Source organism: Calypte anna, chromosome 11 (genome assembly GCF_003957555.1).
Source record: "Calypte anna isolate BGI_N300 chromosome 11, bCalAnn1_v1.p, whole genome shotgun sequence".
Taxonomy (NCBI): domain Eukaryota; kingdom Metazoa; phylum Chordata; class Aves; order Apodiformes; family Trochilidae; genus Calypte; species Calypte anna.
The window spans coordinates 12,916,469-12,939,006 of NC_044257.1; the positions used below are offsets into that span (position 1 = coordinate 12,916,469).

Below are 22,538 nucleotides of genomic sequence, written 5' to 3' on the forward strand. Positions count from 1 at the left end.
AGGAGCTTTTGGGCAGTTTGCAGCTGTCACCATGACAAAGTTATTCTTTTGTATCATTCCCTCAGCCACTGACTCAGGTGGGAATCTTCCAAGACAAGGTTGGTCTGGCTGAATTGAGCATGACTACTGCATTTTCACTTGGCTTGAGCATGAAGATGTTTAGATTCAGACTTGATGATCTTTTTAAAAGCTTTCAGATTTAGCATGTGTGCAGGTAGTTTAAACATGGTACTAATTTGTAATCTAAGTGCCCCCAAAATGTTATTTTAACCCTTTCCTATCTAGCAAAACTAGGAGAAGAAACACGAAATCATGAGCGAGTGGGAACTGTGACTCTTTTATGTAAGTACTTAACAGATAAAAGATCAGTTCGGGTTTGATTGGTTGGTTTAGGTTTTTTTAGGAGGACATTTTCTCTTCCATTTCATAGACAAGTGCCCAGCTAGTTCTAATCCAGAACAGATTCAAACTATAAGTGACAAATAGTATGACCATCACATTCTGAGATGTGTGAAGATGATATTTCTCTCCTTTCATTTTCATACGGCTAACAAGATGCCTTCCAGCCTCTGTGAAGGAGTTCCTAGTTGTTTGCAGCCTTTCTTTTCAGGTGGCTAAACTAGCCAGACAGACTAAAGAACACTTACCATGAGTGGCTGTCCCTCAGACAGTTTCCCAAACTTTTGTATTGCTGACAATGTATATGTATATGTTTTGTATATGCAGACAAGCTGCATATCATTTTATGCCTGCTGTTTAAATCACAGCAACTTTGTAACATACTGGTTGCATGCCCCCTAGAGATAATGATTCAAATATCTCATCCATCAGAATTTTTTGTTGTTGTTGTTACTAAAAATGAAACAATGCAAAGAGCAATCCATGAGAAATACTGGACTGAAGGTGACCTACTTGGTACAGGTGACAGTTTCAGTATTTGAAATGTAGTTACACGTTTTCCATTAATTTAATAAAAAACTTCAATAACTTCCTTCTGAAGATTTGGTCCTCTCAACTTCTACCCTTAAATCTGTTGACTCTGAAATTTTATATTCCTTTTGCATATTTTCTTCTATTGTATGATTTCTTATGCTGCTTCTTTGTCAAATGAATATTTGCTGCTTTGTTGTTCAGCTTTTTTCTTCTCTGGTCATGTGGGGACTCTTCTGTGCTGGTGAATTCTGTCACTTGGATTTTTAAGAGAACAGAATAGCACAAAGAACTTTGACTTCATATACCACACAAATACAGGCTTAGGATTCACTGAAGAAATATATGTATTAACCCTTATAGCAAGAGGAATACTGAAAGTTGAAAATTGATTCTTTCATTTTCTTTCTAAGTTACCATACATCCAAGTTTTCTCTGCTGAATGAGTCAGGAGCAGGACCATGTAGGTTATTACAGGCGAGGGGAAGCAGGCTCACTGGTAAAATGACCTTTACCTGAGAATGTGCCTTTTGGTCTGTGGATATAAAATGTGAACTTTGTTTTATGTTGCTGAATCTGGATTTACTGGACTAATGAGATTTCTCATTGTGTTGGGGTGTGTAGCTGAAGCTTATGTGAGCTTAAAATTGTATGCCAAGGTTGGAAGGTGTATTTTAGCTAGATGCTTGAGGAAACAGGGATGGCTATGGGCTTCCTTTGTAAGTTGGGGCTCATTGCCTGCTAATGTGTTTTGAGCTCTCTGGAGCTCTGCCCTGAACATGGAGGGAATCTGGGGGCACATGCAAGTATTCTCTGAGAGCCTGAATTGCAATGCCATAAGAATGAATGATTAACTTATAGATGTTTCTTTTGGTGCATCTTTTTTTGTATGTACAAAGGCTCATCACGTCTTTGGTTCTTTTTGAAATAGAATTTCTGCTATTCAGTAAAATCTAGTAAAGTCAGGATCCTTACAGTCACATGTGATCCCATTCATCTGAACACACAGATATGTTTTTAAATTTGTGTAAGTTACAATTATAGCTATAACCTCTGTTCATGTTGCCATCTTTGTGTTGCTTCCATTAACTGGTTAGCAGATTCTGCTGGGCAGTGAAGCAGAGCAGAGTTCAGGCCAGGCTAAGCTCCTCAGTATTCTCTCAGTTTCTTGTACAGGTTTTGCAGTACTTACTGAGTTACGTGATGTGTTGTCAATGCTACTCAGCTGCTAAAAGAAAATCTAATAGCCATTATTTATTTATCAGAACATTTTTGCTACAGTTTGCACAGAATCTGAATGGAGTTCAGAATCACTGGTCGTTCAAGCTATAGGAATGTCATATATGTATAAAGGATACAAGAATTAAAGTCTTTTTCTGCCTCCAGATTCATGGATTTTAATTTCCATCCTCTAATGGCTGTAGCACCACATTGCAGATACTTTCCCAGCATCCTCACTGTGTGTCTCATTAATACTAAAGAAATACTCTATACTTACTGGTTCATTGGTACAGCAAAAGTAGCAATAAATGATGAGCTAATGTAGTTTGAAAACAAAGCAGACTGCTCTCAGAGACACAGTTTTAACTTAGGCAAGGAAGAAGTGTATTAGTAATATAATTTAACTCCACTTACTTCCTCCAATTGATATGTGAATATCCTGATGTTTACATGCTCATCCCTCCCAAACTGTAGGTGAGATGTGCTTGAGGTACAGTGCTCTGGTCAATTCCTTTGAAATTAAGAGTACACTATAATGTGTTCACTATTCGCAGTCCTTACTGGAATTCTTTTTCTAAAAAGTTAATTATTTTCTCAAGTCTGTGTCTGTTCCATAGTAGAAACTCATTTAATGATACTGTAGATTTCAACAAGAACTTCTTAACATATTTCAGTTGGCAGCCTCTGAGATCTGTGATAAACACATCAAGAAATAGCAGAAACCACAGCTCATAAACTTTAAAGCCAATTAAATGATGATGTCTTTAAAGCCCTCATGCTTTCTTTCACCTGATATAACACTGAGTGGGCTACTCAAGATTTATATTTTCTTCCTAGCCTTCTCATGACCATATGCAGCACTGGATTCCTCAGACTGCATTTGAGTTGAAGCAGTTAGGGTTAGTGAGGTACTACTGTGAGCATATTCAAGCATAGGCAGGTTCTTCTGTAATGAGTACAGACTCAAGCCCTTTCAGACATCCTGAGAAAAACAAGAGGTGAAATGTTCATCCATTTGCTCTGAGGCATCAGATTACAAGAAGGCTCTTCTAAAACTTCTCCCTCTTCTCACACTCTGTGCATCACATGCACAGACATGCAGCAAATCAGCCACTGAGGAATTCCAGAGCCAGTGCAGGACTGCCTGGGAGAGGCTATTTCTCTTAGCCTAGAGCAATGCTTTAAGACAAGCTTTAAATCTCTCAATGAAGGGTTTTAATGGAATTTCTGTTTTCCTTATTCTCCAGACACTGCAGTCATGGAGCTACTATTTCCATTTTGATTGACAGCTTTATCAACTTATTCTTGATATTCAGCTTTACTTGCCAAACAAAAACCATGGCAGTGGCCAGTGAAGACCCCTGCCCAAGGACTTGGCAAACTACCAGAACCACCTCAGCTAGTACAAATTCTCATGAATTATTAGTCAAAGCAATAGATGAAAATATAAACAAGATCTTGAAATGGAAGTGGTGATTTGACCACAATAAATATTTTCCAGGCAGAGTGCAAGAATCTCAAGGACAAAGCTGTGGGCTTTATCTGACACAGGTAATTACCCATACCAATGGCATTCTTTAGAAATGAAGAAGTATGAGGCAATTTTATCACCTAATGGGAAAGGGCATAAAGCCAGAAAGCCTCTTTATGGTTTACAAAGAATATAAATACAATAATTGAATCATCACCCAGCACATGGTCTACTCAAGTTATCTATATAGTATATTCCTTTAAAATATACAAGGACACTTATTAAAGCAGAAGAGAGCCATAATTACTCTCAGAATAAGCCGTCAGCTAAAATGTGCTTTTTAATGCCATGAATACCTTTGCTTTTGCTTTCATTTATTTAACTTTATTTAGCCTTTTATTGTAAAAATTACTGCAGACGTTATTAGCAGTAATTCTAACATTTTATGAAGTTACTTTGGTGCATCATATAGTTATCTCTAATTTAGGGCTCAGTAAATTTCAGTAAGTTTTACAAAGAGAAGGAAGTAAGCCTTTATGAAGGTTTAAACAGGAGAAGCTCAGGAATATTAACCTTTTTTGCTTGACCCTTTGTGCTCTGGCTTAGTCGAACTCAAACTAGATAATACATCATTTTTGTACAGAAAAACTGAATTTAGCAAGGTAGTTTTTATTCATCTGCACAGAAATAGAGGGTCACACAGAACTCCATGGATTCTAATGGGTCACAGGGCATTTGCCAGTGGACATTGGAGGGCTGGGATGAAAACTGAAGCTGGTTTTCAGCTCTGAGCTATGAGAGAACATTCAGATGTATCACAGACTTTCCCATCAGTGTTTTTCACAGCCCAAGCATAGTCAGAGAGGTGATCCATATGGATAATGGCATGGGAGTGACCATATGAATAGCAATGGACCATACTTAGGAAAGAATCTATATGTAAAATGGTCTCAGTAGTTCAGGAACAAGCATTAAAATTCAGGTGTGGGATTCTGAATAGAAGTTTGCAGCCTCTGATTTCAGAGGAAAGCACACAAGGTACCTGGGAATAGAGCATCCAAGTCCTCCAGTGCAAAAAAAGAAAAGTCAGAGGAGGTAATAACCATGGGAAGGAGAGGGAGAGAGATCAGCACGAACAGCCTAAGTTGTTTTATCTCTGGTTTCAAGGCATTGTAAAGCTAGGCTAATCATCTCAGTTCTGTATTTGCAAATGTTCACTTTACCAAAACATACTTGAACTGGGAACACTGTTTAAAGCTTACAATACAAAAGGTTAGGTTTCTAGGTGGTGGCTTTCATGGGAGTAAGGAACTGAGGAGTCATTAGTGAGCAGGTATTTGACTAATTCACGTGAAGTAGTGTTTATTAATGAGTAAATAATTAAACCGAAAATATACACATTATATTAGGAAAATGAGTGCATTGTTTAACTCAACAACTAACAATTTGCCATCTGCACTTTGCACATTTGATTTAGAACTTCTGAGGAAAATACAATTGATCTTAAGAATACTGTGAAGCATTCATCTACTTTGATAAGTGGAATTCTTCTGCTTCTAAACAGAACATGACTATCTAAAATCTCCACTGTTTTTTTCTGTAAGGCTGAAGCATGAGAAAAGGTCAGAGTAGAGGTTTTTAACTGAGTATTGGTTTAGTCAATCTTTAAGCATCTGTCTTTCCAGAACAAAGACTCAGAGTAGCATGCTTTGAGCTTCTAGTGAAGTTGCTGGGTAGCAAAAATGACAGTATTTTCTGGCTGGAAATCAGAGTGGATTTTTTAAAGGTATGTAATTATGTGCGAGGGAGTTCTTACTGCTTATTGCTGAAAGTATGCAAGTAAGAAGGTTTTGATGCCAAACTCCTAAAACCTGGTTCAAATCCAGGATATTTACCAACATTTAATCTATGAAGGAAACATAAGAGTAATAAAATTTCACTATTAAAAAAATCAGCCTCAGAAAAGAACATGAGCTCTAAAAAGATTGTCATAAATACTTCTCTAAAAATTCTTAATTCTTATTATAAAAATATTAAAGCATTTTGACATTTTGTCTCAGTAAGGGAGAGTTTTCATTTGAACTATTAATTATTTTATTTCAATCGTGAAATAATTTTAAATAAAAGAATAATAATATTCCAGACAGCTTGTCCTCAATCAGTCTGCCTGTTGCTATTATTATTGCTGCTAGCCATTATAACATTTCATAGCTTGTTGTAATTGACAATATCTAAGTCAATATTTTATAACATTTTAATATGCGTGATGTATTGGCATATTAACAATATAATTGCTCTGAAGTGTGGGACAGATTTCTGACTGTTTTATGCTAGTGCTGCAGCGCCCTTGATTAGGCTGGAATTGTGAGCAACACAGCAGCAAATCATGCCCTGGTACATTTGCTGAGTCTTAAAACTTTTCTTTGTTAAGTTTTCTTTCTGCTTGTACACTGCTCTATTGTGTAAGGCAAATCCTTTTCTGTCACTTAATGGCACAATGGGGTTTTTTTTCTGGAATTTTCGTCTTATTCCATTTAGAAATGAAAACCTGTTACTTCCTCGCAATGATTAAGGCAGTACACTGCCTCAGAACATCTGGAATCCTGGTTAGGTTTGTGGTGCTGTGACCCTCAATTAGTAAAGCTCTAGTAGCTTTTCACCACACTGTTATTATTGCTATTGTGTATAACAAAGGTGACAGAAAGATGTGGTTCCCCCTGGTTGGGTTATTTTTTTTGGTTTGGGTTTTTTTTTGGTGGTGATTTTCCTCCTTTTTCCTTCCCATTGGCAGCTGCCTCAAGGAAGTGAAAAAAACTTTTTTCAGAAACTTTTGGTAGACTCTGAGTTTTTCTAAGAGGGTCTGTGGAATAGTGCTTGCTAGTTGCAGATGCTTCCAGAGATGCTGTTTTGCTACTGTTTATTCTTGAAATTAGGTTGGTTTGTTTGTTTATTTTTGGGGGGTGATATTTAACTGCATAATGTCAAATATTTCTCACTTGCCTTTCATCACTAGTACACTGCTAATAGTTGCTATCATTTCTCCATTTTTTAAATTTTTGCACTCATCACAACTCACCACTAAAATACGTAGCACAGTTCATTTACAGCAAGTGACATTAACTGTGAGCTTCAGCCTGTCTTGCATCCTCGTTAGAGACAAATAAGGCTCAATTACACAGTCCTCTATCTGTAATACAGATTGTTTTCCACCAGCATTTGTTTCAGTTTGGTTCCCAGATAGACATGTGGGTGGAAAGGTGTTGGCAATGTACTTTTTACTTTTTTTTTCTTTCTTTTCCTTAAGAATTCACTTAGAACCTGTGAATAAAACAGAATTGCTTTCATTGTCATAAACCTGACATGACTAAAGCAGCTTCCAATACAACCCACTCAAGCAGCTATCCTAATAATTTATTTTGAATTATGTATTTGTTTACTTGTATTGATGTGTCACATATATCTTGATTATGTGTCACTATGAATATAAAGCTCACTGTGGTCAAAATCAGATATGCAGAAGAACATTCTCTAAGGACTTGCTGTTTGCATCCAGAGCTTCTGATAAGAGACAAGCACCCCTAATTGCTACTCAAATATCGAGAAGGTGCTACAGTTTCTGATTAGGATGCCCCTTTTAACTCTTTTCAAGCCTTATCCCATCCCTTTGTTCCCACTGCTTCAGTATCCCCCCTCATCTCTCCTAGTGCATATGCCATGCAGTCTGATCACTCTCTTATACAGTATGTAGGTTGCATGTAATGAGCATTTGTGTTACCTACTGTGTCTATTATCTGCTGTATCTTCCAGCATTTTCTTTTTAGAGTCCATGAAAATGAATAGAAAGAAGTGACACCAGGGTGGATTTTTCAAAACCTAAACACTGTGATTAAAGGGAGACTGCCATTTAAAGTGATTTGTAATAACCACAAGCCCTTGAGTTTCTGGGTTGTTGTTTTTATTGTTAGAGGTGGGGGCTGCCTATGCTTCCCATACTCCCCCATCTCTAAGGTGGAGATGAATAAATTTCAGCATTCTCTGCTCCCTAAAGGAAAAACTTACAGCTCAGCTCCAAATCCCACTGCAGCAGCAGATAGCTCTTCCTCTCTACTGTCATGGCTAAGTTTAAACAGAAAAGTGCCTTTTGATTTTTCTCTTATACCCAGGGATATGGTAAAGGAGACCCTCTTCACAGCTGTAAACTGCATTTGAGGGGATGTTTTGTTTTTCCAATCTAGTTTCTTATTTCCAAGCCCTTTTGTTCTGTCTACGCATCCAAACAAGGCAGTATCATGAAGAAACACCCAAAAAATATGATACTTCTGGAAAAAAATTACAAATGTTTCTTAGTTTTGCAAATGAATCGTTCATTTCACAGAGTACCAGATGTAATTACAGAGTAGCAATTTGTTAGACTGCTGGAAAACTGCAAAGATTAATGCTTTGAAAAATAACAAAGAAGTTGAATTTGAATGTCAAATTATAGCTTGCCCTCTGATAAGTGAAATGAGGGCTGATTCTATCAGTATATATTGTATCTGTATGAAATGAATAGACTTTCTTTAAATGTGGTTTGGTTATCAAGATGTATAAATCTGTGTTGATACTTTGAAGTTTGCAAAGTATCCAGCTGAATTCCCTGTTTTAATATAAATTCATATTTTAAATCTTAAATTATTTTACATGTAGGAAATTTGTGATGTAATATTAAGGACAGGGACTAGATTAAGCTTCCAGAGCAGAAGAGATCTGACTGACTTCAGTAGAAGTTGCATCAGGCCTTGAATTGGAAGGGAAAAATGCAGAGTGACAGAGTCTGCTTGTGTTACTTGGCTACTACATCAGCGAGCAAAGAACTCGGTGCAGAGCTAGGTGGAACGTTTCATTTCTCTGCAATTTTTAGGTTATTAATTAAAAAATCTTACTTGTTCTGAGCTATATTTGACAATTTTTATGACTTAGGTGCACCAATGGAAAAAAAAAAAATCCCATGGATTTTTTTTGTATTATCAGCAACCTAAAAGTATAATCTGCCCTTTGGCCCAAGATGTACATCTTATTTGTTGATTAAATATAGGGTGTATGTGGGCTATCTAAGTCACCTCTTTATACATGGAACTGATGAACCTTGTAAATCTCCTAACTACAAATTCAGTTTCAAAGTCAAGTTGAAAATGTAGTCTGCCCTCAGTCCCTCCTTGTCCTGCTTTCTGGAACATGCAGTCAAAAGATGCTCCTCACTCTCTACCTGGTTATCAGGGATGTGTGGTTCTCCTGCATTTCCCCACACTTGGGAAGCTGTTTTAAAAAGTCTGACATCTTTTTCATGGCAATGGGAGGTAGGAACCGGGACAAAAATGGAGACCATAATAAAATAAATGGAGTGATCTCCTAAAAGACACCAAAACTTTTCAACTCTGTTATTATTTTTCTTCCAAAGAATGACTTAAGCAACAAACAGAAGAAATACGTTTCACATCTTTTTCTTCCTGCCTTCCTCCCACATTCATGTACATGTAGAGACTCGCCAAAATCTGTGCTCCTCCAATATGTTTGTGTGTGCTGAAATAAATACAAATGGAACATTAATTTTGATGCAGTGTTTGTTTCTTGTCTTAGCAACTTTTACAGGAGCCTTTCTGCCAGGCACTGCTGTATTTATATTACTTTAAAGTCATTCCACAACTCTTAGTATTTTCTCATCCTTTCACGATACAAGAATTTTGGTGAAGATCTAAAACCTCATGATGATCAATCCTGTTTGGGCTTCTTGTTTGGTTGCTTGAATTTCATCCTAATTCAGAAATACCTTATGTTCTGTTATTTTTAACAGACATATTGCCAATTACTGATGTCTTTTCCTGACAACTTCAGAAGCAATTTCAGCCACACAGTCTCTTGAATAACATCATTACTTAATACTTCCAGACAAATGAAGTATGCTGCAAATGAATGCTGCAGTGTGTGGTTTCTATAGTTAAACTTCAACATAAATAAAAATTCAGTTTCACAATATCATCTGTTTCTCAGGATTTTTAAAGTTAGATTTATCGGTTTTATATTGCAAAATGATTCTTATAAACTGTGCTATTACATAGGTGAAAGATTGCACAAAGAAAGCAACAACATAAACCCTAACAGGAGAGGTAAACTTGTCCAGCATGTAAATTATCCTAGTAAAGTCATCTGACAAAACCTTGTTAAAAAGTGGGGGAGAGATCTGTTAAAATACAACTTAATAAGTTTGGACTGTAATATGTAATAATATGTGAAACAAGTGCTATTGTTTTTATTAAGTCTACGATTCAGATTTTGTTTAGATTGTTAGAACTAGGACTTCTTGTAGTTCTAATTTAATATATGATTAAAGCAGAAATTTCACTGAATCAGAGAAGCATGAAATAGCCATTTCCAAGCTATGTAGTGATGATGATAATAAAAGATGTGTTATTTTTTTAGGAGTCTGCTTTCTATTCAGTTGCTTAATTTTAGTTAAAATGCAAGACAGTTTATGACATTAAAGGGAGCCCTGCAGTGACTTTGCATTATTTAATTAAAGGAAAACTGGATTAAACTGGTTTTCTTTGGATTAAACAAATAATGAACTTCATTTTGTGCAGACAAGAATACTTTTCTTTAAAGATTGCTGTTCTTTGAGACAACTTGCATGTCTCTGTCAAGAAAAGACAGTGGAGAAGTGTTCTAAGTGTGTTTATGAAGTGTTTAAGTGTTTATGGGAACTGAATAGCTGCATTCTCTTCTGTTTGTAAAGGCACAAGACCAAAAATGTTATTTATTAGCTCTGGTTACTTCTAGTATTAATTGCTGCATGCAGTAACAGTAACAATGCTTAGTGCTTTGCATTACAAATTTCCAATGTTGCACGCAGATGTTTTTCTAGGGAGGAAGAAATGTGTTGATCACAGGAAGAACTTGTGTGGCTCTGCAGCCTCCAAAGTCCAGATTTGGAGACACTAAATGGCTAGATAATGGATTTTAATTTTTTTAATTTAACTTTTACTATTCATCTGCCTTTTAATTTAAGTAATAAATTCTGTAGCCTTTTTTAATCCTGAGTAAATTTCAGTAGGTGTGTTACTCAAAGGTGTGAACCAGCAAGGTCTGTATTTCATTATTCAATGTTCCAGTAGAATCTTGAACTGAGACAAAAAGCAGAAGATCTTTCTAGCTCCTTGTAATTCTTGTAAACCTTTCAATATGGATTTCTAAACTAAGCTGAACTTTCCATTATTTTTTTGAAATTTATTTATTACCACTTTTAAGTTCCACTAGTTATTTTTTATTGAGTCATCCTTGTGTCTGCCTTGACATTCCTTTCTTTGTATGTGATCTGTGCTCATTGGAGGCAGCAGCAGCCTGCTGGGTCTTGGAAGTGTGGGCAGTAATTGAGACTTCAGGAGAGACAGAAAAGAGCTGTACTTCTAGGAAATTATGAGCAACATTTGCATTTGTGTTTCTTACAGCTTCCTGCTGTGCTGTGGCAGTGCTGTCCACAGATGACCACTGGAATGTATCTGAAATTGAAAACTAAGTCTTTCTGTGCAGCCTTACTACAAAAAGAGTTTCAGTCAGCTACAAGAGTGGAAATTTTCTCAATGTTTTTAAATCTTGCAAGTCAGTGTGCTAAATTTTCAAGCCAAGCCGTTGCTTCTCAAGTGATAGTCCTAATGATATACTTGTATTGCAAGATTCAAGGAAGGTCTTTTTAAACTGGGAATCACAATAAAAACAAGTGATGAAGCTCTTGCAAATTCGATTAGTTACTCAGAGAGAGAGTCTCCAGGTTTACACTCTTATGATTTTTAAAAAAATAATTGTTTGGAACTTAAGCAGTCTTACTATCTGTCTGGTTCATGCAAGAAGACTCAGTCTCTTTTAATTCTCTTGACTGGGTGGTTCATTGGGAAAAAAATCCAAACTGAACAGAAAAAAACCCACTTTTAATACTCAGTTTTGTCACTAGTTTAGAAAGAACTGACTCTCCATTCATACAAATGAGGAAGAGTTCTGAACACTGAATACTAATCAGTGAAGGCCAAGTGCATGAAGGACAGACAGTTGCCCGAGCAAAAGAAACAGTTCCTGTGCTCTGTGGCTCAGAGTGGATCCGTTTCAAACATTTCCTACTTTTAGTTTGTTGGGCATTGCTAACAGAGATGGATTGACACTTGAGAGGGATATCCTCTGCCTTTTTTTTTTACCAGTGAGAAATCTGCAGGCATTAAGAGTAAGAAAATGGGCAGATGAAACTGATACTATTTTCAATCCATGAGTGAAATTTGGATTGCCTTAATGCAAAATTCATTGTATTAATAGGTATGCTTAGGATGATTTTTATTTACAGGGAAAACACCTAGGACAAAGTGAAATTCCACTGAAAGTTTGCATTGTATTCCTATGGTGGGCAGTACAAGCAGTAGATAAAGTTCTCTCCATCTCTCTTTCTCAACAAGAAATATCACCACAGTCAAAAGAACCCTAAGAGTCAGTGGATATCCCCTTGTTTGGAGATTTCCAAACCAGTTGGGTCTCTCTTGTGTTTAGTAAATTAATTTTTTAAATGAATTCTCATCAAGTCTCTAATTATAATATCTTTAAATTTAATGTTTGTATTTCTGATGAAAGACAAACATTTGGAGGGCAGTCACAAGGGACATGAATAATTTCTTTAGAAGCTTATCTAATTAATTATATTTCTCTGTAATGTCTTTAAAATTTGAACTGCCATAATTTCATTAATTTAGATAAAAGTAAATCTTTAGTGTTTAAATATGACACTAGTGCTGAGAATTCTGATAAGCTCAAGATTCATTCTCTGTATTTTTATCAAGTTCAGATTAAAAAAAGTGTCTTAAAATGTTTGGGATTCATGATTTGCATATTAACTTTTATTTTATTTCAAATGCATTATTTCATGGCATAAGTGTCACAGCAGTTGTTAATAAGTAAGATTTTTGTGATGCAAAATAGACAATAGATATTATTTTAGTAGGGTTTCTTTTTCTTCTGTAACATGAATCTTTCTCAACTAAAACTCTGAACAACTTCAGATGGGAAGCATCTAACGACTGATGTCTTGTACTCTTCCACATCCTGTACAGGTGGAATTTTAATATTTCAGGCTACCCAGCCAACATAAAGCCTTTTTTGCAGTAGTAGCACATATGATGATAGCCTGGCTTCCTGTCTTTGAAATAGTAATTCTTATGCTATTTCAAACTAATGTTAATAGAGCAATTGAAATTTACATTTTTTTGATTTATTGGGAGAGCCTCAAAAATTATGGCTGTCTTAAGTATACAAGCCAATAAAAAAAGAAAAAAAAAAGGATGCAAGAGAGGTGGACTTTGATTTGGTCACAGCACAATTGAATTTGATGGAAACCACAAGAAATACTGCTTTTTTAGTAATTCTTCCCTTAGTCATCTTCACCACTTGTAAGTACTTATATGTATTATGAGAGATACACTGAATGCCAGGCAACAGGAACTTCTGTCCTGCCTTCCCCTACACCACTTCTGTATTGCCAGAGAGCAGAACCCCCATGGACTGATGGCAGATTTGGACAGCTGCTAAACTGTCACAACAAATGTGAGTAATTTGATACCATAACTTAGGATAGCAGCTTTCTTGCCTGCAGTCATAATTTAGGCAAAAGCACCTGGTTCAATTACAGGTCAGACCCAGACTCACACAGTGTGCATTTCTTCACATTGTTGATGATATAAAAAGGTAAAATGCTATGATTGTAAAATAATACTCACTAGGAGGTGGATTTTGAATCTAGTACTGAGTGACTTGTAAAGGTATTCATGTACTGTAGAACCACTTCTTTAAATCTTCAGCTCAGCTGGACACTTCAGTTTAAACTGAAGCCATGGTTTTGCTCTTTGAGGAAAAATAATCTAAAATATTTATAAACAGTATCTTAAAATAAATTAGCTATACTGAACTGAAGGAAATGTAGAAGGAACTGAGCGTGAAATCTTTTCAAAATAGAGTGTGAACTGTTGGTTTAGATTTTCCTTACATCTTAACAAGGTTATTCTGCTCATTACAATGATAAACTTTTATGCAAAATAGATCTGTATTATAAATAATGAGGCTTTATTTTGGTGAAGGGATAATTTCACAGGTCATATGTTTGGTCAGTGCAAATGAATCAAAGTGCTTTAACAGTCCAAAGTACTATCGAGCTTTGCCGATGTCAATCTACCATTTATCTTTCTCACAATGTGGGTCTCCACATTCCTCGTATTTGTAATGAAGAAATAATAGATGTGCAGTCAGAACAACTAATAGAGTAAAATGCTCTGTGCCCTGCCAAAGATAAACAAAGAAATAAATCTATGCTGTTTACAGCTTTCCCTTTTCCATGTATAATGGACTTTATCAATAAAACAATACAAACTTCATCAAAGAAAAATCTTACCGATTTAGTCCAAGGAAGGTCTTCATTGAGCTAATCTCCAACAAATGCCATTTGCAATAGGGATCTATTTATTCTTTTCAACCATAAATTACTGGCCATCCTTCTTTATCTCATGCTGCAACTCTACGATCCATTACAGATGAGACAACCCAATTAAGCAAGGACAGAAGAAAGGGAGAGTATGGCTACTATGTAAGCCTTTATGTATCAGTCCCAAATTAAGTATGCTTACCTTTTATGCTTTGATTTCTTTGATTTAGGGAACCACAGTCAAGTGTCCCGGCTGCCTGTTGCTATCAAAGTTCTTGATGTAAATGACAACGCTCCTGAGTTTGCATCAGAGCACGAAGCCTTTTTATGTGAGAATGGGAAGCCTGGCCAAGTAAGTATCTCCGTGCTTTGATATGTGAGAATTGAGTTCAGTTTCTCCCTCTCATCTTATCTTTATTTCCAAAATATGTGCTTATGCCTACATGCTAACAATTCCTAAGATTTTATTAAGATTAACCTATTATTGCATTCTGTGGCACATCTCACTCTAGATGGACATCATTGTTTTTAAAGTACAGGTCTTAAATAAAGGTATCTTGGGACAATATTCAGAAAAAAGTGCGGAGTGTTGTCAAGCTCCCACTTTTCCCTTTCTGATATAGCTCATCACTTCATAGGTTCATGTTTGTGAACAGTTAAAATTATAATCCAACCAGAATTCCAATTCCTTTATTGAACTAAATTGTTGCTGATCCCACGTATAGTTTAGAAGAAATAATTAAAACACTAAAACCATTTCACCTCCCCCATATCAGTTATAATCTCTTAACTGTTTAGTGCTTACTTTTCTGTGACAGTTGGGAATAAATCAGAAAGCAAACCAGAACTTAATGGATAGTCAAGTAAATTGGAACTGTATTTAAGGTATCCAAAGAAGGATGGGGTGTTGGAGAAGTGGAGTTCCAGTTTTCATTACCCTTCACAGCATAAAACAAACATGTTATTGCCTTCTTGATTTGATGAAGTAAATTGGTTAGCAAAGGAATTTATGCAACACATTACAAGGTGAAATGAACATAGCAGTGTATCAGAAGCAAGATTTAACCTGTATAGCCTTTTTAAAAGAAAAGTAAAATGATTGCTTAAAGGTATTCATTTTGAAGGCCAAATGTACATAAATAAAATATATTTCTTATGACACATAAATGACAAGATAAAGCTTTGAAAAGATTTGCAGACTTCTAGAGAGTAATGAAGTGTAAATGAGATTTAACTTTTATCCACCTTGAGAAATATTTTATGTTACAAAAATTCACTGTTTTAGAACTTTCTAATTTATGTCTGGGTTGTGACATTTTATTTAAATAAACGGCAGCTGTCAACATGACACAAGGCTTGTTAATCCAACTATTCCTATGTGTCGTGGATGTTAGGCATTAAATTCACTGCTCTCCAAAGAAGGCTACCTGGCAATAGAGTTAGAAATTATTTTCTTTTAGTAATCTTAAATGACTGCCTATGTAGAAGTATATGACCATCTACCTCTGCCAAGACTGGATTGTCACAGAAGATGATTAGACTTTCAGCACCCCTTTTTGTTTATTAAAAAGGTGCCAAAAATGTCATTTAAGAAATGAGAATTCTCTCTAACCACAGAAAAGCAGACTATTGAAAGATGCCCTTATGGGCAGGCAGTTATATTAATTTTGGTATTTACGTTCTAGCTTCCAGTGGATTTCTGTTTAGCTAAGGATGGATTTCAGATGCTGAGTAATTATGATTTCTAGGATATAATAAATTCTAGTATTATCCAGGGCTCAGTAAGCTGAAATCAGAAAGCTGTGTTGCACAGTGTTTTCTGAATATATTAATCTAGGTGTTCCTATCAAATTTCAGGTTTAAGAGGTGGTGAAAAATGTTCACTTTTCATTTTTAGAATAAAATGATAAGCAAGATTATTAAGAGTCAGCTGGTAAAGGAGGCTTCTGTTTAAGCACTTAAGGAGAACTTCCATTTACCCATGATATTCTTCATCTTTCATTCTTGATCTGATGGCAGATGTCACTCTTGAGCATGAATCCTTGTGTGAACTTTGCAGATGGTTATTAAATATTTGGCTGCCAGCATGGATGAGATGGCACTGATCCTGCAATTTATTCTGTGTTTTAAACAAATAACATCACTGAAACAGTAACCAGTCCAGAATTATCACCAAGGTTAGCTTCTAAATTTAAGTCACCAATAAAAAACGATCTGCTCCTGTGAAGATTTAAGAATCTCCATTACTTTTTTTTCATAATTCTTATAATTCTATATTCAGACTTTATAAGACATCATATTCTTTAGTCATGATGTAGAATGAAAAAATTAAATGCCTCACCTATGAAATAGCTAATATGAGAAAGACATTGCTCTTTTACATAGTAGCAAAAGCCTACTTTTGATTGCTCTAATTTTGATTGAATGTTACATATGCAGGAAAGGTACAATTGTGTTATGATATTCCAATCTATTTGTATTTGCAGTTCAACTTAAATCCAGGTTTAAATAAAATTTGAATTACCTTTAAGGGAGAATACGTTTGAACTATTTATAAAACCTGATTTGCAGCCACTAGATAGATTGAACCATAAATTCCAGTCCAGTTTCTGATTGTTCTATTTTGGGTTCTGATATAATTGCAAACGACAAGTGCAGCTGCTGGTGATGTGACAGAATCTATCAAACCCTCTTGATGTATGACATTACCAGATGCATTTTCTTAGCTTTAACCTACCTCTTGCAGTGGAGGTACTGCAGCTAGTCAGAGAGGAAAGAGAGAGGACAAAGAAATGTATTTGTTCATGCACACATTTATGTGCTCCTTTTTATATACAATACAAAGTTGCTTGAAACATTTTCCATCAGCTTTAGGGGGGGAAAAAAGAGAAAGATTTGAATGTCCCGTTACAGTACCACTAAGCTAGACCCAGCTCCTGCCATTTCCTGTTATCCCTTTTTCAAAATTCTTATTATTTTGTGTAATTTCATTTACTAAAACCAGAATATTCATAGTTTTGCTGGCTGTAGCTATACAGTTGATTGCTTTCCAGCCCAGCTAAGTTCTTATCCTATGCTCCTAGAACACAACATCTGCATCATTGGGTAAGAAAAGTGCCTCCCTTACTGTTCCTCATTCCATACCCAGACCTTTTCCAGTGAAGTGAAATCTGCTCAAAACAAAGCTACAAAATTTTCAAATGCTTAAGTAGTGCAGACAATGATGCCTCAGTGCTCAAGCCAGTGTTTAAACTAGAACAATATAAAACTGTACAACAATACAATGTTCCTCCAGTCTCTTGCAATTTGTCTCTGTTCTATTCAGTTGTAATGGAATTGCCTCTTTCTGACAGAAGAAATCTTCAGGAAGATCTTTCTCTATCTGAAGAGGCAGAGCTCATTCAAATGACAAAATGCAGGTTCTAGCAGAAAAGGACTGTCTTTAGCTGAAAAGGCAGAGTTATAATTGTACTGTGATGAGTCTACTGCTTATGGTATTACGAGTTTTCAAAATAATTCAGAAATAACCAAGAACACCGAACTGCATAAATTTGTTTGGAGTTGGAAGAGCAGTTTTAGTAAAAACAGGGAATAGCTTACTAATGATAAGGAACCATTTTAAGCAAGGTTAACAAGTTGCATTGCAGGGAAAGACGTCTGAACAGTATTATGTATTAAAATCACACATCTATCCTTTGAGGTGTTCAAAGGTGTGTAGAAGTGGTGCTTGAGGACATGGTTTGGCAGTAGTCGGCAGAGTTAGGTTGATGGTTGGACATGGTCATCTTAAAGGTCTTTTCCAACCAAAAAGATTCTATGATACGTTGATAAGAATTTTTTCCTTCTATTTATCCCTCTACATCACTCTTTATGATTATACTGGTAATCTTTATAAATACTTCAGGCCTATGTGGCTTTGTAGAAATGCAATACAAACGTGCAGACTATAATTCCAAGTTGTCCTAGGATTCATTTAGCTATTCATTTAAATTCAGAGCTGCTTGTTAAGCAAAATTTGACGATTTACTATGTTTCTACTCAGAGTAAGTACAGAATCAAATATATGCATGAATGTAAATCAGCATCAAAGCTGAAATTTCAGATGGAAAATTTCAGAAATTTCAAGACTGAACTGCATTATTAATGGATTACTAACTTTCACTCGTGTTTATGCTTATGTAGAGAAAAAAAAATCTGTTCTTGTTTTCTTTATTATTGGTGTTGACTGATTTTGTTATGCACGTTGTTATTAGGAAAGAAATTCCTGTAACGATAGGTAAGGTAGGTCAGCCTTGGAAGATTCTCTGCCATGTTCTGAACCACAAATTAAGAGTTGGAGAATTACTCCAGTAGTGTTCTGTTACATGATCACACAACACCGAGCAATAAAGAATGCTCATCAGCATACTAATAAAAATGTGTGATGAGAATTACAGGACTTTTCTCACCCCTATGGAGTAAAAGATACAGCAGCTTTGTGGCACTGTATATATGTTATGCTTTATTTTTTATATATTTTTTTAGAGCTTATTTTAATGCAAACACACAAAGAAATAAGGTTTCTATGGAAACACTAAAGCTTAATTCCTTGATGTGTGCATGTAACACAACAAATGTAATATTCCACAAAGCCTGTCTTTTGTATATAATTTTTGGTGCATTTTCAGAGAAAGAATGATTTTGTAAACAAGGAAGGGAATGGAGAGAAATAACTGCAATATAAGAATTCTATAGGACATAAAGAGATATCTGTAGTTCCTGGGGAGGGGAAAAAAACCCAACAAAACCAAAACAAAACACCCAAACAAAAAACCCACAAGGACAAAGAATAAGCCCAGTTTTGATTTCATTAACATTTCTAATGTAGATTATGTTCTAAGTTCTTTTATAACCTTTCTGTGAGCTGAAAGCCCTTGTTGCTAATGCTCTTGGCCACTGGCTGTCAGGTATATTAATTGAAAACCTGGACACAGTGAAGTGAATCTTCACAGTCAACTCTTACATAATGCTGGAAGAATTAACACATATGTAGCCAGCAGAGATAAACTTGCATAACCATCTGATAAACTGCATCTCTTATGTGCACTTGACCTTCAAGAATTCACTGTGCCATTATCCTTTTCCCCCTATCGCTTTCCCATGCTAGCAGTGTTAGAAAATAATAATCATAAATATATATCTGTATTAAAATGCTTGTTCATCTTTTCATTCTACACTGCACTTACCTGTGGTGTAGTGTTACTACTACCTAGTCCAGCCCTGAGCCTGATGCATGTGGATAGTTTAGTACCTTCTACCTCTGTGAGGAGATAGCTGAAGATGTTCCACATCTGTAAATGGGTCCATCTCTGCAGTGGATCAAACAGCACCTGCTTATGTATTTTTGAGCTGCTTATATTTTTTCTCTCTGTAGCTCTTGAGGATCTATTATGCAGATGTTACATTGGAGACCTATTTCTATAAGCAGAAGCTGTGTTAGGTTTCTTCTTTCATACATATGTTTGAAATCATATCAGTCCAGGTTTCACCTTGGCAGGTGCAGTTATCAATGAAAGAATCTATTGATTTGATATTCAAACAATCAAAAACATTTTCCACTAGATTTTTGATAATAAACCTGACCTACCCAGAATATGATTAGGGAACAAATTAATTTCCTCACATTCCTTCCTAAGCTGTCTTACAAATTATCTATGCCTTTATCAGTACCTTCTCAAACACCGTTATGTATATATGTATTTCTATTTTATGTTGCTCCTTTTGGTTATCTAGTAAGATTTTATCCTTTCTTTAGCTCTTGATGAACATATATTGAGATATTGATTGTTATCATAAATGTAACATATCCAGAGTGATAGTACTTCCTCTTGCAGCAAAATCAGTACATTAGTTTTTAGCATTTTGTTTGTGAAGCTTTAAAAATTTGAAGTATAATTGTATGGATTTAGTATCAGACCCTGTTTCCATATTTTTCTATACTTTTTAAAAATGAAAATTGTAGTGATTTGAATTTAATTGTCCAAGAAATTATTGGTCATTTGCTTTAAGTATTACAAAAATAGCTACATAAGACATAAAGGTTATTAAAGTCAGTGAACGTGGGAAAGGTCAATAATTCTCATTAAATTTCTTATAAACCTCATCTAGCATGAGCTCTAACTACCACTGAAATTCAGCTGTGCATGCAGGATCTGGATCCAGTTGCCTTTGTTTCTACTTCTCTGAAAATAACTTTGAATCCAAAACAGTCACATCAAATACCAAAAAAAAAAAATTTCAACCCCCTTGTTTATTTTAAAATAATATTTCCTCCTTCATATTTCTGGGCTGCTCAGACTATCCAAACACTCTCTTCTCCTGTCAACCTTAGTAACCTGCATTATTCTTGGAATCATTTGGTAACAATGGTGTTTTAAAACAAACCTATTGTACTTATACAGGAATAGCAAGATTTCACTGAAATGAAGTTAAAAAATACAAATAGAGGCATCATAAGTGTTTCTGAAACACAGTTTTCCTCCTTCTTTATTGCTGAATAAGAATTTGTTACTTACCTGAATCAACAGCAGCTTCTACTGACCTCTCCTTTGCATCTAATCCTTATTCTTTGCTTCCTTGTTCTAGAAACAGTTTGAATGGGCCTGATACAATCCCTGTCCCCCAGACTTTCAGTCTATGGGCTGGAAAAGCCTTGCAAAAATATAAATTACTGTTTTTAATCTGGCATGTAGAAAAATAAGAATTTGTCCAATAGAATGGAATGTGGTTTTTTCAATACTGTGTGTTTTTCAGGAGTGTGAATACTTACTGAGAGCATTTTCTTGTTGTAGATAATTCAGATTGTCAGTGCTGTTGACAAAGATGATCCTAAAAATGGGCATTATTTCCTGTACAGTCTTCTTCCTGAAATGGTCAACAATCCAAATTTCACCATCAAGAAAAATGAAGGTAAATATGAGACATATATAATGTGTATCTGAACAACTTAGTCTCGAATTGCTTTGCTGATGTGCGGATACTTTACCAGTTCATCCCTTGGGCAACTGCAACGTAGATAATCAGTTTAAGGGCACCTTCATTATATCTCTTAAACTATTTTCAACATCTTACAGTAGATAATAAGAAAGTAAAATGGATACTGAATTGAGGTCCAGAAGGGTTTGCTGTCTGCTACATTTCTATTAATGTAAATTTCAGAAATATGCTGTAAGATGAAAATCTAAAACTGTGTTGATAAATAAATGTTTATCCTATGTTGACTGAATACAGATGGGAGCATAAAATTCAGTGTCTACTAAATCCCCCAAACAAAACAGCTTTTAAGCCTGTTTGTTGTATATATAAAGGTTCCAAAGTGTTTCAGTTATGCACTTTTACTAGAAAGAAATCTGCTGGATCAGCAAAGCCCAGAAGGGCACTTTGTATCACTCTGCTTTAGAGCACTTCAGGAAGGGCATAATGCCATTTAGTAGTACTATAGAAGTGGAATTTCATGCATGATGGAAAAAAGACCCATTTAATATTGTTGAGCAATAAATTTACAGTGATCCTTTACTTTGGCACACAGATAAATTTGAAGGTCGTGAGAAAGAGCTAGGAACGATCACAGGAATGCTATAAATAGTACCTTGTGTATTAGTACCTTGAATATTCAGCAAAGTTTTTCCATCTTGGTGCTTGCTTTTTTTTTTTTTTTTTTTTTTCTCCTCCAAAGTAAAAATATGTCCCTGTCAGGAATTTTAGTCAAGGTTGTCTATTATTTCTGGTTTGAAATGATAATGAAGGAGACCCATATTTAGTCCATTACTGTAAGGAAGATGTATGTGTGAGATGTATGTGCATGAGTGCAGAAGTAATAAAATATCAAATAAAGAGAAAATGCTGTTTTCAATTTTTATTCTAGCTATTTCAACTAAGAAGAATGTTGGTACCATTTTGTTAAATAGTGCTTCAAAAACCTAAATTCTTGTATCTGCTTTAGATATCTGAAATTTTCTTTTCATTAGATATGTTTTTATTTTATAGCATTCACAAAGTGTGTCTCTACCTATATGTGTACTTCCACATAGGAAATAAATCTCTGTATGTCTTCTGCACTTAAAGGAGAAGATGAAACAAAGCTCTTGCAAATGCATTTCACAATCGTCAGTAGTGCACCAGAAATTTTCTTAAGCTCCCTAAATGTGAGGTGGTTTGCTTTGCACAGCATGACAAAGTAAGAAAGGTCTTAGTATTTCTCTTCATGCTTAAATAGTCAGCTGATGTCACAAACATTGTCCTTCCAATTTGTTACCACTAAAGACCCCTCCTAGCCACAGCCAATGGCAAAATGATTCCTGATCTGAGTGGGAGGGAGGAACTTGTCTATATAACACAGTTTAGAATAAATCCTATTTTGTAACAGCATTGACACTCCCTTTTACACAGTTTTTAGAG

The 22,538-nt window shown here is 35.4% G+C and overlaps 1 protein-coding gene across 4 annotated transcripts in view; it reads left to right on the forward strand.

Moving 5' to 3' along the window:
- Positions 1 to 22,538, forward strand: part of CDH8 (cadherin 8) — a 140,640-nt gene that overhangs the window by 93,429 nt on the left and 24,673 nt on the right. For 2 of the 4 annotated variants that reach the window (XM_030457620.1, XM_030457621.1), the window contains 3 exons: positions 14,284 to 14,294; positions 14,348 to 14,454; positions 20,933 to 21,050. In XM_030457620.1, the coding sequence (XP_030313480.1) occupies positions 14,284 to 14,294; positions 14,348 to 14,454; positions 20,933 to 21,050 (236 nt within the window). Of the gene's footprint in view, positions 1 to 14,283; positions 14,295 to 14,332; positions 14,455 to 20,932; positions 21,051 to 22,538 lie in introns of all 4 variants that reach the window. The other 2 variants (XM_008491636.2, XM_030457619.1) reach the window with 2 other exon arrangements.